The sequence below is a fragment of the Nicotiana tabacum genome, chromosome 19 (genome assembly GCF_000715075.1).
Source record: "Nicotiana tabacum cultivar K326 chromosome 19, ASM71507v2, whole genome shotgun sequence".
Taxonomy (NCBI): Eukaryota; Viridiplantae; Streptophyta; class Magnoliopsida; order Solanales; family Solanaceae; genus Nicotiana; species Nicotiana tabacum.
In genome coordinates, this window is record NC_134098.1 from 124,190,504 (window position 1) to 124,212,425 (window position 21,922).

Below are 21,922 nucleotides of genomic sequence, written 5' to 3' on the forward strand. Positions count from 1 at the left end.
CGCACTCAAAATTGTGTGGTCCGCACTATCTCTTCTGTAGACTATTTTCCTGCAACTGTAATGCAACTGTTTACACTGTTTTGAACTCTAACTGACTAATGTGCCTTGTATTACAGACAATGGTTCAGTCACGAGGTAGAGGCAATACATCTAAAGGGAGAGGTGAACCCTCCCGAGGCCGAGGAAAGGGCACTCACCCACTGGGAGTGCAATCAAAAGGCATCGCCAAAAAGCCGACTACTGGGAGAGGTAGGGCCACAGAGCCCTCAGAATCTAGTTCATATGCCTCGTCTAGGGAAGCCTCCGAGGGTCATTCAGTGGAGGTACAGCCTGAGGGCGCAGTCCCAACCACCACAAACCACTGGGAGATATCAATTGCGCAACGAACCCTCCACTACAACAAGTTCTTCTGAGGGTTCCGATGCCGATAGCCAGGGTTCAGAGCCCTCCTCTACACCTACTCCTCCTACACCAGTTGTAGTAGATGATGATGATGATGACGATGTCCCGAATAATGATAGAGGAGGTGACACTTGAGTGGGCGGCCTAGAGAGGTCGAAGAAGAAGGAAGCATGGGAGAATAGATTTGTGAGTTTGACGGCCTTCACAAGATTCAGAGAGTGGTGGCCCCAGATATCGCTCACACTTGAGCGACAATTCTTAATAAAGGATTTGGATAAATACAATCCAAATGTCCTTAGACAGTTTCGGGAGCGAAAATGGTGGATGTGGTTCACCCAAAGTGTCATAGATGCAAATGAGCACTTGGTACGGGAGTTCTATGCCAATGTGGCTCACATCAAGAAGGGTACCAAAATAACCAAAGTGAGAAATTTGAAAGTCAGATTCGACCCCAACACTCTGAACACTTACCTGGGCTTTGAGGAGGTAGAGGCAATCCAGTACCTGGAAACTCTTGCTATGGGTGATGCAGCTCGCCCCTGGTTAGCAGAGATTTTGGCTGCTCCAGGACCACCACCACCGTGGATCACAACAGGGATTCCTATCACACGGGCCACCCTAAATTTTAAATTAAAAAGGTGGAAAACCTTTGTATGCAGCTGTATTGATCCAAGCTTAAATGAGAACAATCTTCCAATTTCCCGAGCAATTCTGGTGGAATCTATTATGGCCGGGTACCCAATCAATGTGGGGGCCATCATATTGGCCAACATGACAGTGGCTATCTGAAAAAGTGAAAGCTCCTACCCATATCCCAACACCCTCACGGAATATTTCAATGATGCAAAGGTGGAGCCAAGGACTTTTGATACAAAAGTGAGGGCCAAAAAGCCCTTCTCATGGTACTCCCTGCAAGGTGCGGACAACCCAAAGTTTAAGGGTAAGGCCACTACCACCGTTAGTCAGTCTGATGAGCCATCGGTGGTGGTTATAGATTCTCTTGCTGAGCCATCTACAGCTCCCATGCCTTCCACAGCAGTCGGGCCTTCCACCGAGATAGCTGACATGCCACCACCTTCACCTTCTAGACCATCAGCATCAGTACCGGTTCCGGCCTCATCCACTTATCCACTCACTGCATTGCGAGTCTCCCAGACACTGGCGAGTCTCAACAACTAGATGCAGGCAGCCACTTCTAAGTTGTCTGACATATCCAGTGTTGTTGTAGCACAGTCTTCTATCCCAGCAGTACCACAGGTCCCTCCGTCAGTTGAGGAAATATTGAAGAAGATTCTGGAGAAACAGAAGACCCTTATGGATACACTGGTGGCTTATGGGGGAGTATTGAGGAGTTGGGCAAGCAGGCAAAGAAGATGAGGAAATCCCAGGCTTCAAAGAAATCAGTGGAGAAATTGAGAAAGGAGGCGACAAAGATTGCAGCAACGGGTGATTTGCCATTTGACCTACTGATGGAGACAGATTCATCAGTACCAACAGACCCAGCATCACCATCAGCAGAGGCACCAGCTGGCCAGTCTGATGAGCCAGACCTTGCTGCCCACACTACCGAGGAGATGCTTAAGATGTTCGCCAACCCCGTTGTTCCCCAGCCAGATGATGATGAGATCCAGTTGGAGGAGCCTGAGGGTGGTGATGTTGCCAGTCACCCTGAGACCACATAGGGAGTTTTCTTTACTCTCTACCCTCCCTTATTCTGATTTTTCTAAGCATTAAGGACAATGCTTATTTTTATTTAGGGGGTGGTCTATTTTGGTTTGATTTGATGACATTGGCATGTAATAACTTTAATACTCTTTTTCTTTTATCTTTATCTTCTCTTTCATTATGTATATATCCCTCCCTCTCTTTTGATGTATATATATTCTATTCCCCTTGGTTTGTATATTCATTTGCCTTACTTTCAGTAGTTTATTTCATAGCTTCTTTATTTTATTTTTAAATAATATAGCTTCTTATTTACTTTAATAGCTTCTTTTTTATTTGTTAGCTTCTTTTTATGTTTAAGTGAACACTTTGGTTTTCTTAATGCCACGGTTCTTTCCAAAGGTGGGTTTTGTGTGAACCGGGTGGCTCTTCCCAACGATGGATAGCGTGACAACCTTCTTAAGGGATCGAGTCCATTTTTTATGTTTAGGTAGAAATAATAGTATTAATGAATAAATAAGGGTCAAGCATGCTTTACTTGGTACCAACACACTTAACTACACGCTTATGGTTAAAAACAAGTTTTTGAAAAAAATAAATGGCTCTAGTTAGTGACCTTGTGATTTTTGTGTTGACTTAGGCAATCATTGGGTGATTTAGTTAAACCATTAGCGATTTTCATTCTTGAATGCGGTTGTTGTGGGCCCTCGACTCTATTCTCTTTAACAACCCGGTTGTGTGAGAGGTGAGGTATTTTGTTACAAGTCCAAGTACCCATGCGAATGGTCTAGAACTTGCCCCGAATGTGTTTCTAGGAGAAATTCTAAGTTAGCTTGGCTTGAGAAGTGATTGTAGGCTCTCCTTGACCCGTTTTAAAACCTTCCATGACCCACCAATTATATTATTCCTAGTCAACCCTTTTGAGCCTAAAGCCTTTTTCATTCGATAACCATGTTACAAGCCTTTACCCGTTTTATAGTGACCCTCTCTTGGCACCCGAGCTTTCTTTAGCATTCATGAGAAACAAATGGCGAAAACATAAGTTTGGGGGAGATACTAGGAGTTTGAAGATGGTACCAAGGCATAAAAAGAGAAAAGAAATGAAGAAGAGGAAAGGAAAAGAAAAAGAAAGAAAGAACAAAAGAAAAACACAAAAAGAAAGTGAATAATGTGAAAGGGTTGAAAAGATTCAAAAGACAGCAAAAGTGCAAAGCATGGAGAAAACAAAGAAGGAGAATATGAATAGCATAACCAAGAAAGAGTGATGCCAAGTCTCTCTAGTTCCATTCCAATAGTTCCCTCCTTAGTCCAAAAGCCTTCATTACATGCCGAAAAAGCCCTACGTGATTTCAGGCCGAGTAAGCTTACATTAGTGGTGATCTACATAAGGGGAAAGCATATGGTACTTAGAGCCAGGCTTGTGACATTCTTTTGAGAGTGATGAGCGAACCTTTCTCGAATCATTGCATTGAGTGCTTCATTCTTGAGTGAGATGAGCTTACAGAGAGTATATGAGGAGTTTGGGATCCATAGTGACCTATATGAAAGTGTGAACTTCCTTGATGAATAAAGCCAACTCTTGATGCTCAAGCATCACATTAGAGTTATTTGTGCTTTAACATTCAAAACATAGGCTTGTTGATGATTCATGAGTGTGTGGGTAATCGTTGGTCCCAATTGATGTGTGTTTGATTCAACTTAGGCCAGCTGAAATAGCTCTTTCTTTGTGGAGGTGGGAATTACCTTAATTGCTTGAAGACAAGCAAAAGCTTAAGTTTGGGGGAGTTGATAAGTAGGGATTTTGACCACTTATTTGCACTCTTTTACTTTCATTTTAGCTCAAAAATGCTTAAAGGTATTCTCGAGAACTAATGAAATGTGCTTTCTTGCAGGAATATTGGGAAATAAGCCAAAGAGATAAAAATCAACTCAAGAAGGAATAAAATTGGACAAGGACCAAAACAAAGTAGAAAAGAGCAAAGTGCGGACCGCATAATACTGTGTGCGGCCGCAGACTATGAAGAACCACTGATAAATTCACTTCGCAAAGTGCAGGCCGCACAATTATTGTGCGGCCGCAGAAGACGAGGTTCAGAGAGATGGTGTTTTGGGTCCTTGAAGAAGTGCGGACCGCACTATTATTGTGCGGCCGCAGAAGCAAAAGTGCGGCCGCACTCAGAAATGTACGGTCCGCAGAAATCTGAAAAAGTGCGGTCGCACCCCAGAATTGTGCGGCCGCAGAAGTCCATCCTGTCAAGCCAGCTTCAAAGTGCAGATTGCACACAGAATTGTGCGGCCGCACAACCTACGTAGGGGAAATTTTATCCGATAATTTCAGTTGGGTATAAATAGATCTTTTTGTCAAATTTAGGTCAAGTTTGAACACCTGAAAGTAGATAGCCATTTTTTTTCCTTACTGTTTTGGGTAACTTTGTAAAAGTTTATCATTTTAACATTAGATTTTCTTCCCTTAATCATCTATTATGAGTTTAATCTTAGTTTTTTCTTTAGTTCCTTCAATTTTGCCTATGAGTAGCTAAATTCTTAGCTAGGGTTATGACCCAACCCTAGTATGGGTGTCTAATGAGTGTTTAATTTGGGGCTTGTTTGTGATTGGGTGTATGATATTTAGCCTAGTTCTTACTTGAATTTAAGAATTAATAGTTGCAAACATTGATTCAGGCCTAATTGACCTAGTCTCTACTTGAGAAAGAGAGACTAAGTCTAGAAAAATTTGGCTAACAAGGAACTGGGGTGAACTCAAGAAATTAATAGCCCCAATTAAAGGGTCCGATCTAGAGATAGTAAGACCCGACTTGAGCATCTATCATTAGTTTTGTGAATTAACCATTTGGACTTGAGAAAGCCAAATTAGGCAAAACCACTCAAACTACCGAGAGGTATAGAGTGGGTAATTGCATGTGATTGCTATATTACACCCTGATCAATCAAACCTGCCCTAAAGCCCACAATCCATTAGGTAACCACCTAGGTGGAAGTTACGACCCTAGATCTTTTATCAACTTGAAAAACAACAATACCAAAAATATCGTTCCTTAGCTTTTCATTTACAAATAATAGTATACTTTTTAGAAGTAGGAAGAAAAAACTAATTATGTGGAAGTGCAATTTGGGCACGTCATACACCTAGTCTAGATATATACCTAATCCAATATAAGATCTATACGGAATTGACCCCGACTCACGTTGAGTAATTATAATTGAATCGACCGCTTCACAATCCCAATCAGTGGTGTGAATTTGGGCGACATCAGTGCCCCAAAATCGGATCTACCCTCGAGTTGTAAGTTTCCATTTTCTTATCATTTGCCTCTATCTTTTTCTTGCCGGATTCTACCCGTTTTTTCAGTGCCTTGAGTATTTTCATCACCTCGGAAGTTTCCCCGGATCTGGACCCGTTAGGTTCTGTGACAACCCGTTCTTCCCTCTAGATATCTTCTCCAACCCATTCGGGATCAGCTGCATTGTGTGCGTGATTTTGATTCTGCAGTTGTGCTATGGCAACTTGTTGGGCTTGCAACATCTCAAAAATCAAGCGTACGCTAACTCCATCGCCTCCCGTTTCGGATGCCTCACAAACTGATGGTCGAGGTGTCCCGTGAATGCTGTTATTGAGATCAGTTGGTAGGTTAGTGTTGACAGCAACCTGTGAATTGGCATCGACCAGATCAATAATTGGAACGCCATTAGGGTCGACACGGGGTACGTTGTTGCTCGGTGCCCCATTGTTATTTTCACTGTGGTGGCCTGATTCGGCATAAACACTTAAGTGAGCAAATTGAGAATCTGACATATTGAATAGTCCTGAAATCAAACTTCAAAGAACAAGTGTAAAATTGTGTGTGTTATCAAGATTCGTATTAAATTACCACTATTATCCTTAGCCTTACGGTGGGCGCCAAACTGTTTACCCCTTAAAATAAATAACAATTAAATGTGTACGCGATTTAAAGGATATGTGATTTAATGTAACACAAATAATCAAAGAACAGTAAATAATTGAATTGAAATGAAATAAAACGATCAAACCAAAATGACGTAGTAATTAAGCCTTATGTTTAGCTTAAATGCCAACAGTTAGTCTTGACTGAGCCCTAGAGATCGAGCTCGGATCCGAATAAACGAGTGAACAACTGAAGAACACTTAAAACAATTGCTGAGAGCCAAAGTAAATTTTATTGCCTTGTTATGTGTAAAAAAATAGAGTGTCAAAAAATGAAGGGGTCCTACTCTTTATATAGTAGACGAGTTTTAACCCTAATACAAGTCTAAATAAGGTGAAAATCTTTTCATTCCTTTTCTCCCACGAAAATATGATCCGCTGCCAATACCAAGCGTGGTCTGTGCCACAATACCCAGCTGATGGCGGATATTTCGGCTCCCCGTTTGTCTCCTTTAACCGCCTTTCCTTTACCCTTGATTCTCCTTCTCATTCGAGCTTGATTCCTCCAGGTCCGACCATGCTCGAGACCCGTTATATCATGCGTTCGTTCCTGGTTCCAATATGTTGGTATCTTCGGTCTCGTTCGAGCCAATAACAAGTAACGTCATTCCTCGCTTCACGACGAAAAATCGAGGGTAACTCTATCCCCGATTTTACCCGTATATAAAATCCATTACCTAATTTAGCCTATTTTGTATATAATTTAGAACTTCTTTTCACCTATTAACAGGCTACAAGAAGATTTATGTTAAAAACTTAATTTGTTTTAGATGAAGTTCGTAGGAAACGGAATCCAATTTTTGCATACAACATTATAATAATTGTATATAGTTATATAATACTGTTTACCGAATGTATAAACCTTAATGCAAAAAGATAATGGATTATGTGATTGTAAACTTAAAAGTATGACTGTATAGGTGCAATGTAATGCGTTGGGCTGCATTTTTGTGCAAATCTCTCATTTTTTCATGATTCTTCTTATTCTTTGGAAAAATTGAATGTTCACAGTAAAATACTATCGCTCGGATTTCAGAATTTTCATCTTTTTAGCAATAGATCATCAGGGACACCATCTTTTTATAAGTTTCTGGAGGCAGAAGGATGTCACAACTCTCTTTTAACTTGACAACAAATAGATATGGGTAAATTTGATCGTTTCAATTATAAATACCAAATTGCTCAATAGATATAGTACTCAAATTGCTCTTAAAAAGGCTCATAACGTTGAAGAACAAGAAGTATAATTACTTCATTATGATAAACTGAATAACAATCACTCAATCATTTGACTTGCCATATGTTATGGAATCCTATAAACATTATGAGTAAATTTTTATAATATTAAGACATGTCCTCCGTTTTAGACGGATACAAATTGTTTCCAGATATCGTGTGTAATTAATAATAATTAGTATATGATTATTTATTATCAATTCTTTACTATCTTGAATAAAAGAATGCTCGCACAAGGTAATAAAATTTTAGATATATATTATGACACGAGTAATATATTATCTTATTTACAATATATTTCAACATTATAAATGGCAATGAAGACCTATTTTCTCTATTATATTAATTTCCTATATGAAAATTTTATTCTTTAATTATTTCTGGAAACTATAAATTAATCGTAAATAAGAAATAATGAGCAATCTACCGATAAATTTTATCTCGCGTTTGATTTGACAACCTCTTAAGTATTGTTAAATGCAATTGGTCCATTTGTTGAAAAATAAAAACCTATCAACACCCGGACAATAATATATTAATCGTTTACATACAATTTATCACCTAAATGACTAATTAGTACTCCTCTATTTCAAAAGGATTATCGGAGTTTGACTTGACACAAACTTTAATAAAGAAAGGAAATTTTTTTTAATTAATGTGATCTTAAATAAGACATAGTATTTCTGTGACCGTAAAACTTTTGAAACTTGTGTCTAAAACGTAAAAATTACATGGGGCGCCCTATTTGGTCGCCCATTTTTAACTTGTACCCGGTTTGTTTTTCCGTTTGCATCCGTACCTGTTTTTTTTGTTGGAAGTGTTTTAAAAAGACGATTTTGCTCTTATTTAATAAAAGACTATTGACAAAACTGTAGACCGCAGGACAAAACTTCAACATGTTTTGGTATATTGAAGTTTTAGCAAATGAATTAAATAACTTCAGCATGCATTAGAAAAAACTCATTAGAAAATTACATACTGCAAGACAAAAACTTAAGCATGTTTAGTCTTAAATTTTAGCAAATGAACTAAAAAACTTCAACTTGTTTAAACTGAAGTTTCAGATAAAACTCTTGATAAAACTGTAGACTGCAGGACAAAACTTCAGCATGTTTTGGTATGAAATTTTAGCAAATGAACTAAATAACTTCAGCATGCATTAGGAAAAACTCATTAGAAAATTACATACTGCAAGACGAACACTTAAGCATGTTTAGTCTGAAGTTTTAGCAAATAAACTAAAAAACTTCAGCTTGTTTCGACTGAAATTTCGGATAAAACTCATGATAAAACTGTAGACTGCAGGACAAAACTTCAGCATATTTTGGTATGAAATTTTAGCAAATGAACTAAATAACATCAGCATGCATTAGCAAAAACTCATTAGAAAATTACATACTGCAAGACAAAAACTTAAGCATGTTAGTCTGAAGTTTTAGCAAATGAACTAAAAAACTTCAGCTTGTTTAGATTGAAGTTTCGGATAAAACTCATGACAAAACTGTAGACTGCAGGACAAAACTTCAGCATGTTTTGGTAAAGTTTTAGCAATGAACTAAATAACTTCAGCATGCATTAGCAAAAACTCATTAGAAAATTACATACTGCAGGACAAAAACTTAAGCATGTTTAGTTTGAAATTTTAGCAAATGAACTAAAAAATTTCAGCATGTTTAGACTGAAATTTCGGATAGAACTCATGACAAAAATGTAGATTGCAGAATAAATAACTTTAGCATGAAGTTTTAGGTTCAACGTGAAATAACTTTAGCATGCTAAATTAACATGAAGTTTTAGCTTGTATTTTTATTAAAACTTCAGACTTCAACATGAAACAACTTTTTTCTATATCCTTCACGCATTAAATTTGAAGTTTTAAAAAGTTTTTGAAGATCTATAAGTGAAAACTTCATGCTATATCCGTCAAACAACTTCATGCAAGTGTGATTCTGAAGATGAATCTAGTTCAAGTTTCTGGTTTTTTGATAAATCTGCTAAGAGGAGAGGAGATCTTTTTCACGAATGAGGTTGCAGATCACGCGATTAATGCATGGTGCGCGTTTTATATCTTTTGTCAGGGGTATAATTGTCATATTATTACGTATTTTTTGTCAGCTGGCTACCAAATCAATAATTTTTAAAAATAGGGTACAGGTTAAAAGGTGGCACAAATATAGGGTACGACTGCAAATCCTCCGTCTAAAACCTACGATAGCATTTGTATGGTTATAAATGATTCCTGCTAAGGAAATATTGAAAGATGTCAATCTTTTTTAAACAGACTAATAAGGAAATAACGTCAATCTTTTTGAAACAGATGAAGTATATATTTTCACTTCAATTTATCACTTAATCATAATTATCAAATGTAATTTGGTATAAATATCGAGTGTGGGTAAGTATTTTCTTGCGTAACAAACTCAATTTGGATATGTACTTTCCCCCATAATAAACTCATAAGCCTATTTTAGGCGGCTTAGCATGCTGTTGCAAGGAGTGAAGATTGTTTATCAGTTGACAGGATTTAGGAGTTTGGTCCTTGATCGCCTGAACTGATCCTTTGACTGACTTGGATTTTTGTATTAATAAATTCTTTTAGTGCAAAATCTGAATTAAAAGTAGTTTTACTTGGACGTGATGAATGAGAAGACGTTCTTTCAGAAATCCATTTCATCCTATGTTTTTCGTTAGCCAAGAATTTAAGAGTTTTTGGCTAAAATTCCTTTAACTATGTCCCAAACTTAAGGCACATCCTTGTGTTACCTCAGTTAATAAAAAACATCCTTGTACTATCCAGGAGGCGGACATTCTTACAGGAAAAATTGACGAGGAAAGACAATGTCAGATTAACAAGGTTCCGACTCGAGGGAAGACACAGGAGGAAGATGAAGAGAGATATGTAACCAATGTATAATTTCGATTTCTTTTGAGCTTTTCACTTTTTATTTTTAAGTAACGGGGGAAGAGAAGGGGGAGGTTTGGAACGAACAAGTATAATCGCAGACATTAATTTCAACCAACTAAAAACGGGGTATGGCTTGTGCAGTGAAGTATTATTCCTGGCACTTTGTTGTAATTTTCCCATTTAGTTGAGGAGAAAATAATCTCTATTTCACATTGTATACCCTAATGAAAAGCCTCCCCATAGTGACGAAGTTTTCTGCACATTCTAGTGCAGAAACAAGAAAAGGCACGGAAAGATCTCGCTTTGAGCACTGCTAGGCGCTGGATAACGTCTATTACAACTATTATGCCTCAATCCCAAGCAAGTTTGGACAACTATATAAATTCTCATTGGCCAAGTCATTTTATTTACGCTCATCTCAATCCAACAACAATAACTATAACAAACAGTAATGCGGACAGTGGAATGTCTACTTGTATATAAAGCATGATAAAGTGAGATGGAATCTAGTATAATGCAGTAGAAGTTAGAAGATTAACATGAAGTCATGACGTGATGATAATGCTTTACTAATTGTTTGTCAAAGAAACTGATAATCATAAGACATAATGTCTAGGTTTGACATAGCTACTGGTATAAAATAAAATGCCTAAATAGATCTGTCGTGTGCAATACTTCCGAGTACAAAAATGTGCAACAGAAGATCAACCAGATAATGCATTTCTCGACCTTGGGCAAAACTCAGGTGACGCCAAGCCTGGAGGCATCACAAGCTGCAACACTAGCAAGGACTTCATGCAAATGTCGCCAAGATGTTCTTCTTGAGGGTGAACTCATCAGACTTAGCCGGGCTGATTGACTGTAGCATTCAATATACAAAAGAGAAGTCAGCTTCTGTTATACAATTAAAAGCAGGAACTTCAAAATTTTCTCCATCCAAGTAGGAAAGACGCGGAACTTATTTAAAACAATTCAGAACTTTACACATCAAAAGATTATTAAAAAGCCTTTATCAACATATTACTGTAATTAAGAGAATTCAAATTGAAGAGAATAAACTAGTAGAGTAATGTTGCCATTTATGCTGCATAGTTAATTGGAGCCCAGGTGGATTATTGACAGGAAATTGGAGCAATATCCCAACTCATGCCAACTGATCAATATTATGTGGGATACAAAAAACAGAGATAGGACAGCGGGGATGTTTGCGAAGTTGACATTATAAGGTCACTTCTAGCTGCTGCACATATTTATGATGGAGAAGAAAAACATGCAGAAGAGAAAAGGTGCAGTTATACCTTGGCAAGCATGCGTTCTAACCGCTGAATTTCATTCTTGGCATAATCAGCTCCTTTTTCCATTGAACTCTTGGCAGCCTTTAGGTAAATCTTGCCATATCTAGAAAGATGATTTAGAAAGGAGTTGAGAAAAAGGCACAAACAAAGACGTTCACCCAAAGGCAACAAGTCACGGGTGCAGAACATCAAATTTCCCTGTTGCTAGAATAACATAACAATACAACCGGAAATATGCTACACCTCCAAAATATAAGGTAAACCAATAACAACTATATACTCCAATATAATCCTACCTTGCAGCAGAACCGTTCAGCTTCCCAGCTTCATCTTCCATCTTGCTAAATACAGCTTTTTTCTCCTCGTTTGTGGCACTGACAAACTCCTTCACCAATGTATCCAGGGACTCAACAATACCCGCCTATTGCCATAAGGTACAAAAGAGAGTTAAAATGCAAGGACAAAATAATTTTATAATGTTGTAATCAATCACTTTATTCGGCATTACAAACCTTTAAGGTAAATTGTCCTTTCGAATCACGGCTAGTGCCAGACTTCTCATTGATAAAGTTGACAAAGTCATCTAAATCTCGGCCGCCGTCATAATCTTCACCAGCTTTGTTCCCCTTTGGGAAGAATTTCAGTGTGGGAAAGCCACTAACGCCATACCTGGTGGGCATAATTTTGCATTACTCGGATGCACATGTGCATGAAAGAATGTACGAGTGTTCAAGAGAGAGCGAGAAAGAAAGGAAGGAGGACTTAGTTTAGCTGGATAGAGGCAACCGGGTGCACAAAGCATCCCGCTTTCTCGCATGATCTGGGGAAGGGCTGCACCCCAGGGGGGTGTGATGTAAGCAACCTATCGTGATACAAGTTTGGCTGATTCCACAGCTCGAACCCGTGACCTAAAGGTCACATGAAGACAACTTTATCGTTACTCCAAGCCTCCCCCCCCCCCAACCACAAAGGGTAACAAAAAAAAGGGTATTTTCGGAGAAACCTAATTCCTGAAACTGAACGAAAGTAAATTTAGGGAAGAACTATTTCCACAGCTAACATACTCTATTGAAACTCATAAACGAGGAATGGACCAAAGAACCCTTTTAAGGAAAAAAGAAAAAATGCAATGACTTTGTCTCACCTCTGACTCCCTTTATATTCCTTCATGTTCTCACTTTTTGGAAGTTAACTAGACTACTAGATGTAATATAGCTTAAGAAATGCTTGAAGTTGCTATTGGCAGCCATATTTTTTTCCCAAGCCAGATGCTGCCGGAGACTCTACACAACTCATCTTTCCTCACATATTTTGTCTATCATCTAAATCGCCCTAAAAAATATGCCCTACATTGTCGCATCTCCAATATACTCCTTTTGGGATAAGCAGGATGGCTATGATTATATTTTACATTGTGTTGTTTCATCGAAAAAAATAATAATGGACCAGGTAGTTGGAGTACGCCTCCTGTGACGTTATCAAGTAGAAAACTTACTTCTCTCCTAGATCCCTGTGCTTATCGGCGTCAAGATTGGCAATAACCACATCTTCCTCTTGTTTGAACGATGTAGCTACCTTTTCATAAATCTGCATTCATAAAGAGATAGGAATTCAGATCTCTTCACGTACTCAGTTCTCAGAAGTTTCAAAATAAGACAGTAATGCACTTACAGGAGCAAGGCTTTTGCAATGACCACACCTACACAAAGTAGAGCATAAATCAGAGATGCAGATGGAGAAAGATGATCCTTGGCACACTAGACTCAGAACCAGCTATATTGAACTCCCAGCACCTTATTTTGTTTAAAATTTACTTATTCCGAAGCAGATAATCATAAACGTTTACCATGGTGCATAAAATTCAACCAATACATCCTTGGTCTCATCCAGCACAATTTCATCAAAGTTATCTGGAGATAGCACCACAACGCTTGACGGGGTCGAGGCAATCTTCACATTAGTCCCTAAAATCGGATAATAAAGTGTCAGAACTGCATATTTTGGAACGTCTGGAAATATATGTCTCTACCATGTTTTCTAAAATTAAAGAAATAACATAATCATCAATGCCTCATGTCTAGTATAATTCCTCATCATCATCGACAAGTAAGATCGATTGATAACCCATAACGTTATGCTTTACAAGTAGCAGGTACTAAGCAGAAACACTACTGTATACTACTTGCCGTACCATTCATAGATAAGTGTCCTTAACTGAACGGGAAAAAACAGAAATAAACGAGGATTGGAACCTAAAAAACAAGCTCAGATAGATCCATGACAGAAACGTCAACATAAGTAGTGGCATATTATATCCTGAATTGGAGCCTAAATAGGGAGGAAATGATGAACAAACCCCTGAGGTAATTAAACAGAGCAAAAATCACCACCAGACTTACATACACAATCCTCTAACTCATTCAAGAGGTATAAACTAAGGTTGCAAAGGCAAGTTTAATACCTCCTTCACTGTTCACAAACTCGGCAAGGGCTTCAGCAGTTCGTCCACCTTCATATCTGCGATAAGGAAAATTTTAAGTAGGACAAAAAAATCACAAAGAACAAAGCAATCAGAAACTCATCCAAAGCTGATTCGGTAACCAAATTTTATAAACATACTTTTTTGGCTCCAGTGATCCCTTTGGAAACCATTGGATAGTGGGGTACCCTTGAACCCCATATTTGCTGCAAACGCTCTTATGTTCATCACAATCAACCTACAGAATATTGTTTCTAGAAACTATCATTTTTCCGTTACGAACTTGGCAAAACATAAATTAAAAAAGAAAAAAAAAACTAACTCAAAAGCGATTAAATATTTGTCCAAACTAAACAAAAAAACAACGAACAAAACTATATTGAAAATGTCATTTTCATCATGATTGGCTTTTTAAATTACCTCAGAGAAATGAAGAAGCTGGCAAACAAGTTGAAGATGTTTTATAGAAGATAATCAATAGTTACCAGGTATTCTCTTACATTTTTTCCATCAAAAAAATAGTTACCAGGTATTCTCAGCTCAACTTCTACACAATGATATGTTGCAAAAAATAAAATGAACTGATAGATAATTTAGACAACTGTTACCTAATTGCAGTAGCTACACTGAGCCATCAGATTGTCGTCCCGCATATTATTCATCAGTATATAGCTTATAATAAAAGAGAAGAAAAAAATCCACCAAATTAGGTGAAAGGCATTCTTTAGAATATTGACTTACAAATCAAAATTCCCATTGCTAATACAGGTAAAGAAATAAATGAACCCAGTGTTCCATCCGACTAAACTTGAATGACATTCAAAGTATAAATTTGCTTCGCCAAATAATCACTATCCAACGAAATTTTCCCTAAACTACACCACCACGTGAAACCAATCAATATAACCTTCTCTTATGGGTGGGTGAAACAGCCAAACAGGTATACAGATCAGTTTTTTTCTTTTTCTTTTCTTTGCTTGCTTCACTACATTCGCATCAGATAAAACCAAGATAATCAACTGGAATCAGGCACAAATCACAACTGCCTCCTTAGTTAAAAAACTAAAATTCTCCACAAAGTAAAATGCAAGTGTGGCAAACATAGGACCATTTGCCAATTTCTTCAAGGAAATAGAAATATTATACAATTAGGAATAAACACAAAAAGGAAGGAAAAACTTTTAAAGTCTCAGCTGCAAAAAGAGCTCCATTTTCATATGATTCTAGCACAATGAAAAGCTGAGAGGGGAATTTCATATCCAGAAGGACTAACCTTTCCGATCAAAATAGATTTCGCCTTCCTGAAACTTGCACCAAGCTTTTCATACTCGGGAGCAAGCTTTTTACAGTGGCCACACCTGCCCATATATAAATCCAATTAGTCCACCGCATAGCCTATAATTATATCTCATTGCAGAAGAGCCTTACACTTTTCAAACTCGCACATCTCAATTATTACAAACCAACCAAACTCATATATCAAAGCATGATTTGAACTCATATAACACTATACTCAGATCAATCTCATTTACAGTACTAGGATATTTGTTTAAGATCTATAATTGTGTTAGCAAACAACACATTTATATCCAATCATTAGTAACTCGAACATCTAAAACCTTCAGGAAGCAAGAAACAAAATCATTTTGTAGCTACATATAACACGTATTAAGATCATGGGAATTAAAACAACTCTACGGAACTATGGGAATTAAAACAACTCTTCGGAACTATCAAATTAATCAAAGCTATTATATTACGAAGAAATAACTAAAACTTAGCTATTTCAATTCAAATCTAGATCAAACTATCACAGATCTAATTACCGAATCACATAATCAACACCTTTTTAACAGATTAAGCATTCACAACACATTGCATCCATAAAGAAATTTCAAATCCTAAATCAGAAAGGCATAATATAGCAACATAATTGGTAAATAAAAGAATCAGAGGAAGTGTACGAACCAAGGAGCGTAGAACTCAACGAGAGCGGCGCGATCTTGACCGATCTCCTTCTCGAAGTTTTCTTCGGTCAAAACGACGACGTCTTCTGCCAACGCTGAAGAGAACAAAAACAGAGCTAAAATTGCTAATGTATTACAGATCCGTGATCTCCCCATTTTTTTCTACTAGCTTCCAAAGCTCCCTCTCTTCTTTGTGAGTTTTTCAAAAGCCAGGGGAAGAAACAATAGAGTGTCAAATCGCCCCTTTGGGTATTTATATAAAAACCTTTTGATACGTGTATTTCTTTTTTTAAGACTATCTTATGCCTTTGCTTTGCTTAAAATGAGCTTTTCCCGTATTTCGTAATCTACAAGTAAATTTTAGTTTATGAATATTTTAAATTATTTTTTATACATTGTACAATTTTAATTTGTATAATATGAGTCTTTTTTAAATGTGATAATTGAGTGGTATTTGTTTAACGTTTTTTTTAATTATTAGTTTAACCTTCAAAAACTCATTTTAAAGATTTAATTTTATCATTATGGAATTGAGCTCTCGAAGCAATGCATAAAATAGGAATAATATGTAAATTGACAAATGTCAATTAAAATCTATAAAAAATAATATATAAAAAAAAAAAAAAACGAGAGTATGCTTCTTGCTTTATCTATGACATGTTCTAACAAGTAAGGCAACGACACGTTGATGACAATTGAGACTTTTAAATATACCAAATTGTCAAAATCAACCTACACGTCTATATTTTTACCCCAAAACGTACTAGTATTAACATTGACTTTTACCTAATACTGTATTTAATGTCTAGTAGTACGTTTGTAGTAACATTTCAATGCACCAACTCCATTTCAATTTATTAAATTCAATACCTCTAATATCCAATTACTTAAGTTTTAAGCTAATCCTTAGAGAATGTAACCATTGGTAGAGAGAAACTTGTATAGGCCAAAATCCGTCTTTGGAATATTTGGCATAATATGGCATTAAAGAAAGTTATCGGTCGAGCTCGCCCAAGACGCTGCAAGGTCAATGGCCGGGGTGCCGACATGAGCCGTGGTCAAGATATCGACAGTTATCTTAATCAAGATGTCAGCAAGGGTCGAGGTCGAGATCGAGCACTGATGATCAGGCTTGTAACGGCTAATTTGTCAAGATAGGGTACTAAAAGAGAATATTCTAATGAATATTCCTTGCATTTGTACCATTAGGGTTTCCTAGGAAAAATGCCCTATATATATAGAAAGAAGAGACAATGATAGGGGCATATAATATTGATTCTGATAAGAACACTTTTGAGAAGAGAACTTTCTCTCTAGTAAAAACACAAAGATTACTTTTTTACAAAGATTCTTGCTCATATTGTTCCCACTTTCCATCAGATCCGAGGACCGTTCATGTGAATCTTGGATCTATGTGTCATTCATCATTATCAGGCAAAATATTCGTCTTACTCATCCATTATTGGGTGAATCATTCTCTTTATTTACTTAAATATCATTTATTGACATGTATTGTTGGCTATATCTCCCTTAATGTTCTTGCTTTAAGAGAATTCAATATTTATTGTCACCAACCACTAAGGGTGGCAAGTGGGCCGGTCCAGGCCCGGAATTGTCTCGGGACCGGCCCGGGACCACGGGCCAAACGGGCTAATAGGCCAGGACCGTTTAGCCCGGTTTTAGCGGGCCTGGTCCGGTCTCGTGGGCCGGTCCTATGATTTGGGCCGCTAGGGCCAGGATCGTTTAGCCCGCCAGGGCCCGGGACCGGCCCGGTCCCTTTAACCCCCCCAATAGTCGTTGGGCTGTCAAAAATAGCCGTTGGCTATTTATAAAATAGTCATTTAACCCCCCCAACTTTGTTTTAATCCCAAACTTTTTATAATTACACTTTTTCCCTATTTTTAACTATAAATACCCCATCATTATTTTATTTTTTCTTACAAAATCATCAATCTATCACAATCTCTCTCTAATTTACTTCTATAATTGCTACTGTTGCTTACTTTATTGTTACAATTTGTGAAACACTTGTGAAGTTGGTGAATTGAAGTCTTTAACGATAATCAATTTCCAACAAGTTGTTCGTCAATTCGGTAAACTCGTTCCAACTCTTAAGTTTTAATATTATAATTTTTTTTATTTTATTTACTTTGCTTGATTAATTAAGATGGCTTATTCCTTACAAAATATGTTTAGTAAAGTAAGGGAAAATCCAAAAGTGGTGAATCTAGTGGCCAATCTGTTCCTCCTCCATTTTCCCCGGCTCCCCGACCCAAACCTGTTACCCGTCTTACACCTTCTATTCTTGATAGCGATAATAGTTGATTACAATTTACCGAGAGACAATTTTGCCATAATATTGCACCCGGTGAACAATTAAACTATGAATATATGAATGCTCTTTATGGTAATCCAACTATTGATGAAAATAATGATGAAGAAATAAATTTTGATGAAACGCAACCGGATGACGATACACCCACTAGTCCTGCTCCTGAAGTTAACCCAACTAATAATAATCCAGATGATCCCCCGTCTGACCCTCCTGTTAGTGCCCCTACTTTTTCTAGACAACCTTCTAAACGGGCAGAAACATCTCTTGTTTGGTAATTTTTTACTCAACTAAGAGAAAAAATAGGGCTAAGTGTAAAACTTGTGGCAAAGAGTTAGTTTTTCAATATGTTGGAAGTCGGGGGGGGCAGTGAGGGGGGAAGTTTGACTAGACACATATTGCTACACCCTCAAGATAAAGCTAGATATTTTCGTATGAAAGCTTTGGTTGAGGGGACAAGTGCACATAGTCAGGTTGACCTTAGTACCGGGTCAAATCAATTTCAACCGGGAATTAACACTGTTACCGGTGGTATTTTATATTATGATCCAAAAAAAGATCGGGAAGAATTGGCAAAAATGGTTACTGTTATGTGCTTACCCTATAGTTTTCCTTCTAACCCTTACTTTGTGCATTATATTAGAAAAGTTTATAATCCTACTTATAAAGGTTTTCCTCGCACAACCGTAAAGAGTGATATTTATAAATATAAATATGAATATGAACAATATTTGCGCTATTTATTTACTCATATAAATTGGCGTGTTGCTATTACAACTGATATTGGTAGAAGTGGTAATGACTGTGATTACCTTACTGTTACTAGTCATTGGATTGATGAGCATTGGATAATGCAAAAGCGCATTATTGCTTATAGAATAATTAATTCACGTCACACAGGGCAGTTTATTTCTAGCACGATTGCGGATTTTTGTAGATATTTTTGCATTAGTGATAAAATAATGTCAGTTTCAATAGATAATGCTACTAGTAACACAAATGTTGTAGCCTTGCTTACCACTACACTAAGTCCTGTATTTAGTAACATTTTTTATGTTAGATGTATTTGTCATATTTATCATTTAATTGTGGGTGATGGTATGCGAATTTTAAATGTTGAAATTGAAAAGGTTAAAATGGCTCTTAATTGGCTTTTTTATTCAAACCGTAGAAGTAGACTTAGAGAATATTTTAAAAGATACGATGAATTTGGCCTAAGAGAAAGAAAGGTTCCTAAACCTTGTCCAACTAGATGGAATTACATGTATGAAAGTTTAGTTGTTGCATATGAATATAGAAACCCCATAAACTCAACGTTTAATGCTCATGTAAGTGATGATGATGAGCACCTTACAAATGCGGATTGGGCTAATGTTAAAATACTTGTAAATTTTTTAGAAAAATTTCATATTGCTACAAATGAATTTTCTGGGCAATATTATCCTACTGTTTCTAACTGTTTAGTTTATATTGCAGAACTTTCAAATTTGTTTGATCATTTTTCAGAGGGTGGAGAAATTTATCAACTTGCTATTGATTCCATGAGAAAAAAGTTTAAAAAATATTTTTTCCCTATTCCCCCTATTTATGGTATTGCTGCATTGTTAAATCCTACTATGAAATTAGGAGGTCCTCAATTTTGGTATGAAACTGTTTATAATGGTTTAGTACTTGAAGATGAGGAGTTGTCTAAACTTCCGGACGCAATAGCCTCAATTAAAATAAATATTCAAACTATTTATAATGCTTATCAAGTTGCATTAGATCATGCTAGACCAAATGTTCCAACTCCTTCTTCTTCTAGTTCTCAATCATCTAAAAGAACTGCGGGAGTAAGAGCACTTAGTGCTTGGGCAGGGTTCAGGGGTTCTCAAGGTTCTAGTACTAGTGATTTTTTATAACTAAATGAACTTGAAATTTATTTGTCACAGGGAATTGAGGAAGTGAATCCCGATGGCTCCTTTAATATTTTGGAATAGTGGAAGGACAAAGAAAAATACTTTTCGATTCTTTCAAGGATGGCCCGAGATATTTTAACTATTCAAGCTTCAACAGTGGCATCAGAGAGCGCTTTCAGTCAAGCAAGACTTCAACTCGGTGATTATAGAGCGTCTATGAGGGAGAGCTTGAAAAAATCAGTACTTTTCAGAGATTGGATCCGTTCGAAAAGAAGAAATTTTGAACTTGCTGAATCACAACCAGAGGTAGACGAAGCTTACGAAGAAATGCTAGCTGAACCTGTGGAGGATGATGCTTCGCCTGGAAGCGGTGATGACCAAGCTTCATTTCCGCCACCACTAACGGAAATTCCTCCGGACCTTGAAGGATTTATGAAATTTATAAGAGATACCATGTAAATTAATATGTAACTTGTATTTTGGCACATCTTGATTAGTTTCTTTTTCTTCTCAATGGTGGTATTAGCACCTTGTTGTGCTCATTCCATAGGGGGGAGGAAGACTAAGAAAGATATTGCCATGATTTTTAATGCTATAATAAAAATATAACGCATTGATTTGAATATCTCTTTACAATATTTTTGTCTTTTTATATATCTTAAGCTATACATATAATATAATATAGTATAGTATAGTATATATATATATATATATATATATATATATATATATATATATATATGTATAGTATATACTATATATACATCTCATAAGATATATAAGCTTATATATATACTATACTATGCTATATATACATCTTAAGATATACTATATATATATAGTATACTAGATATACTAGATATATATATATAGTATATATAGTATAGTATAGTAGATATACATGTATATATAATATATCTTAAGATGTATATATAGTATATTTTAAGATGTATACTATCGAATATGGCTTATATACTATGTATATATAATATAGTATATATATATATATATATATTTTAAGATGTATATATAGTATATAAATCGAATATAGCTTATATATCTTTATTACCATTTTTTTTCTCTAACTTCTATAAAAAAAAATTAAAAATAAAAAATATCTGGTGGGCCCGTTTAGGGCCACTTAGGCCTGGGGCCGGCCCACTTAACCCGGGACTGTTAGTTCGTGGTCCCGGTCCCGAGCCGGTTCCAGCAATAAGCCCGTGAAGCCCGGGACCATTTAGGACCGGACCGCATAGGACCGACCCACTTAGGACCGGGCCCGGCCCACTTGCCACCCTTACCAACCATATACAGAATTTGTCCCATCTAATATACGTCTTTGTGCTTAACATCTAGAGTTATTATCCTTAACTAGATCTAATCCCTCATTATATAAATTTAATAGTTTAGCCGGAAATTATATTTTTGGGTCAAACAATTTGGCGCCGTCTGTGGGGATCTTCTAGCTAAGTTTTTTAGTTTCTTCTAAATCTACAACCAACACTGACTGACGCAAAAAAAAAGAGAACCTTTTTTCTCTCTGCATGCACAGATCTAACGTGGCAGGTAACATAGAAGAAAGAATGAGAATAATGAGTGACCTCCCAACCAACCTCATGGACATCATCCACGAAAGCTCTGAAGCAGTGGACAAGGACACAACGCCCAACGCCTCTTCTAGGCGAGGCGGATCACCCCCTCCCCACCGCAGCATCACAAAATCCCTTGGCAAGACAGCCTCAACATATGTGGGAGAGGAGACACCGCCAGCGATAAAGA

General features: G+C 36.9%; 1 protein-coding gene across 1 annotated transcript; it reads right to left on the minus strand.

The window, feature by feature from the left end:
* Nucleotides 1–10,725: 10,725 nt before the first annotated feature.
* On the minus strand, nucleotides 10,726–16,123 carry LOC107783791 (probable protein disulfide-isomerase A6). Its single transcript, NM_001325371.1, is given in 11 exon segments — nucleotides 10,726–11,031; nucleotides 11,471–11,570; nucleotides 11,764–11,888; nucleotides 11,980–12,136; nucleotides 12,963–13,054; nucleotides 13,139–13,166; nucleotides 13,314–13,431; nucleotides 13,929–13,984; nucleotides 14,087–14,184; nucleotides 15,220–15,304; nucleotides 15,915–16,123. Coding segments are annotated over 11 exon segments (1,080 nt in total). The 5' UTR covers nucleotides 16,070–16,123; the 3' UTR covers nucleotides 10,726–10,965.
* Nucleotides 16,124–21,922: the final 5,799 nt, after the last annotated feature.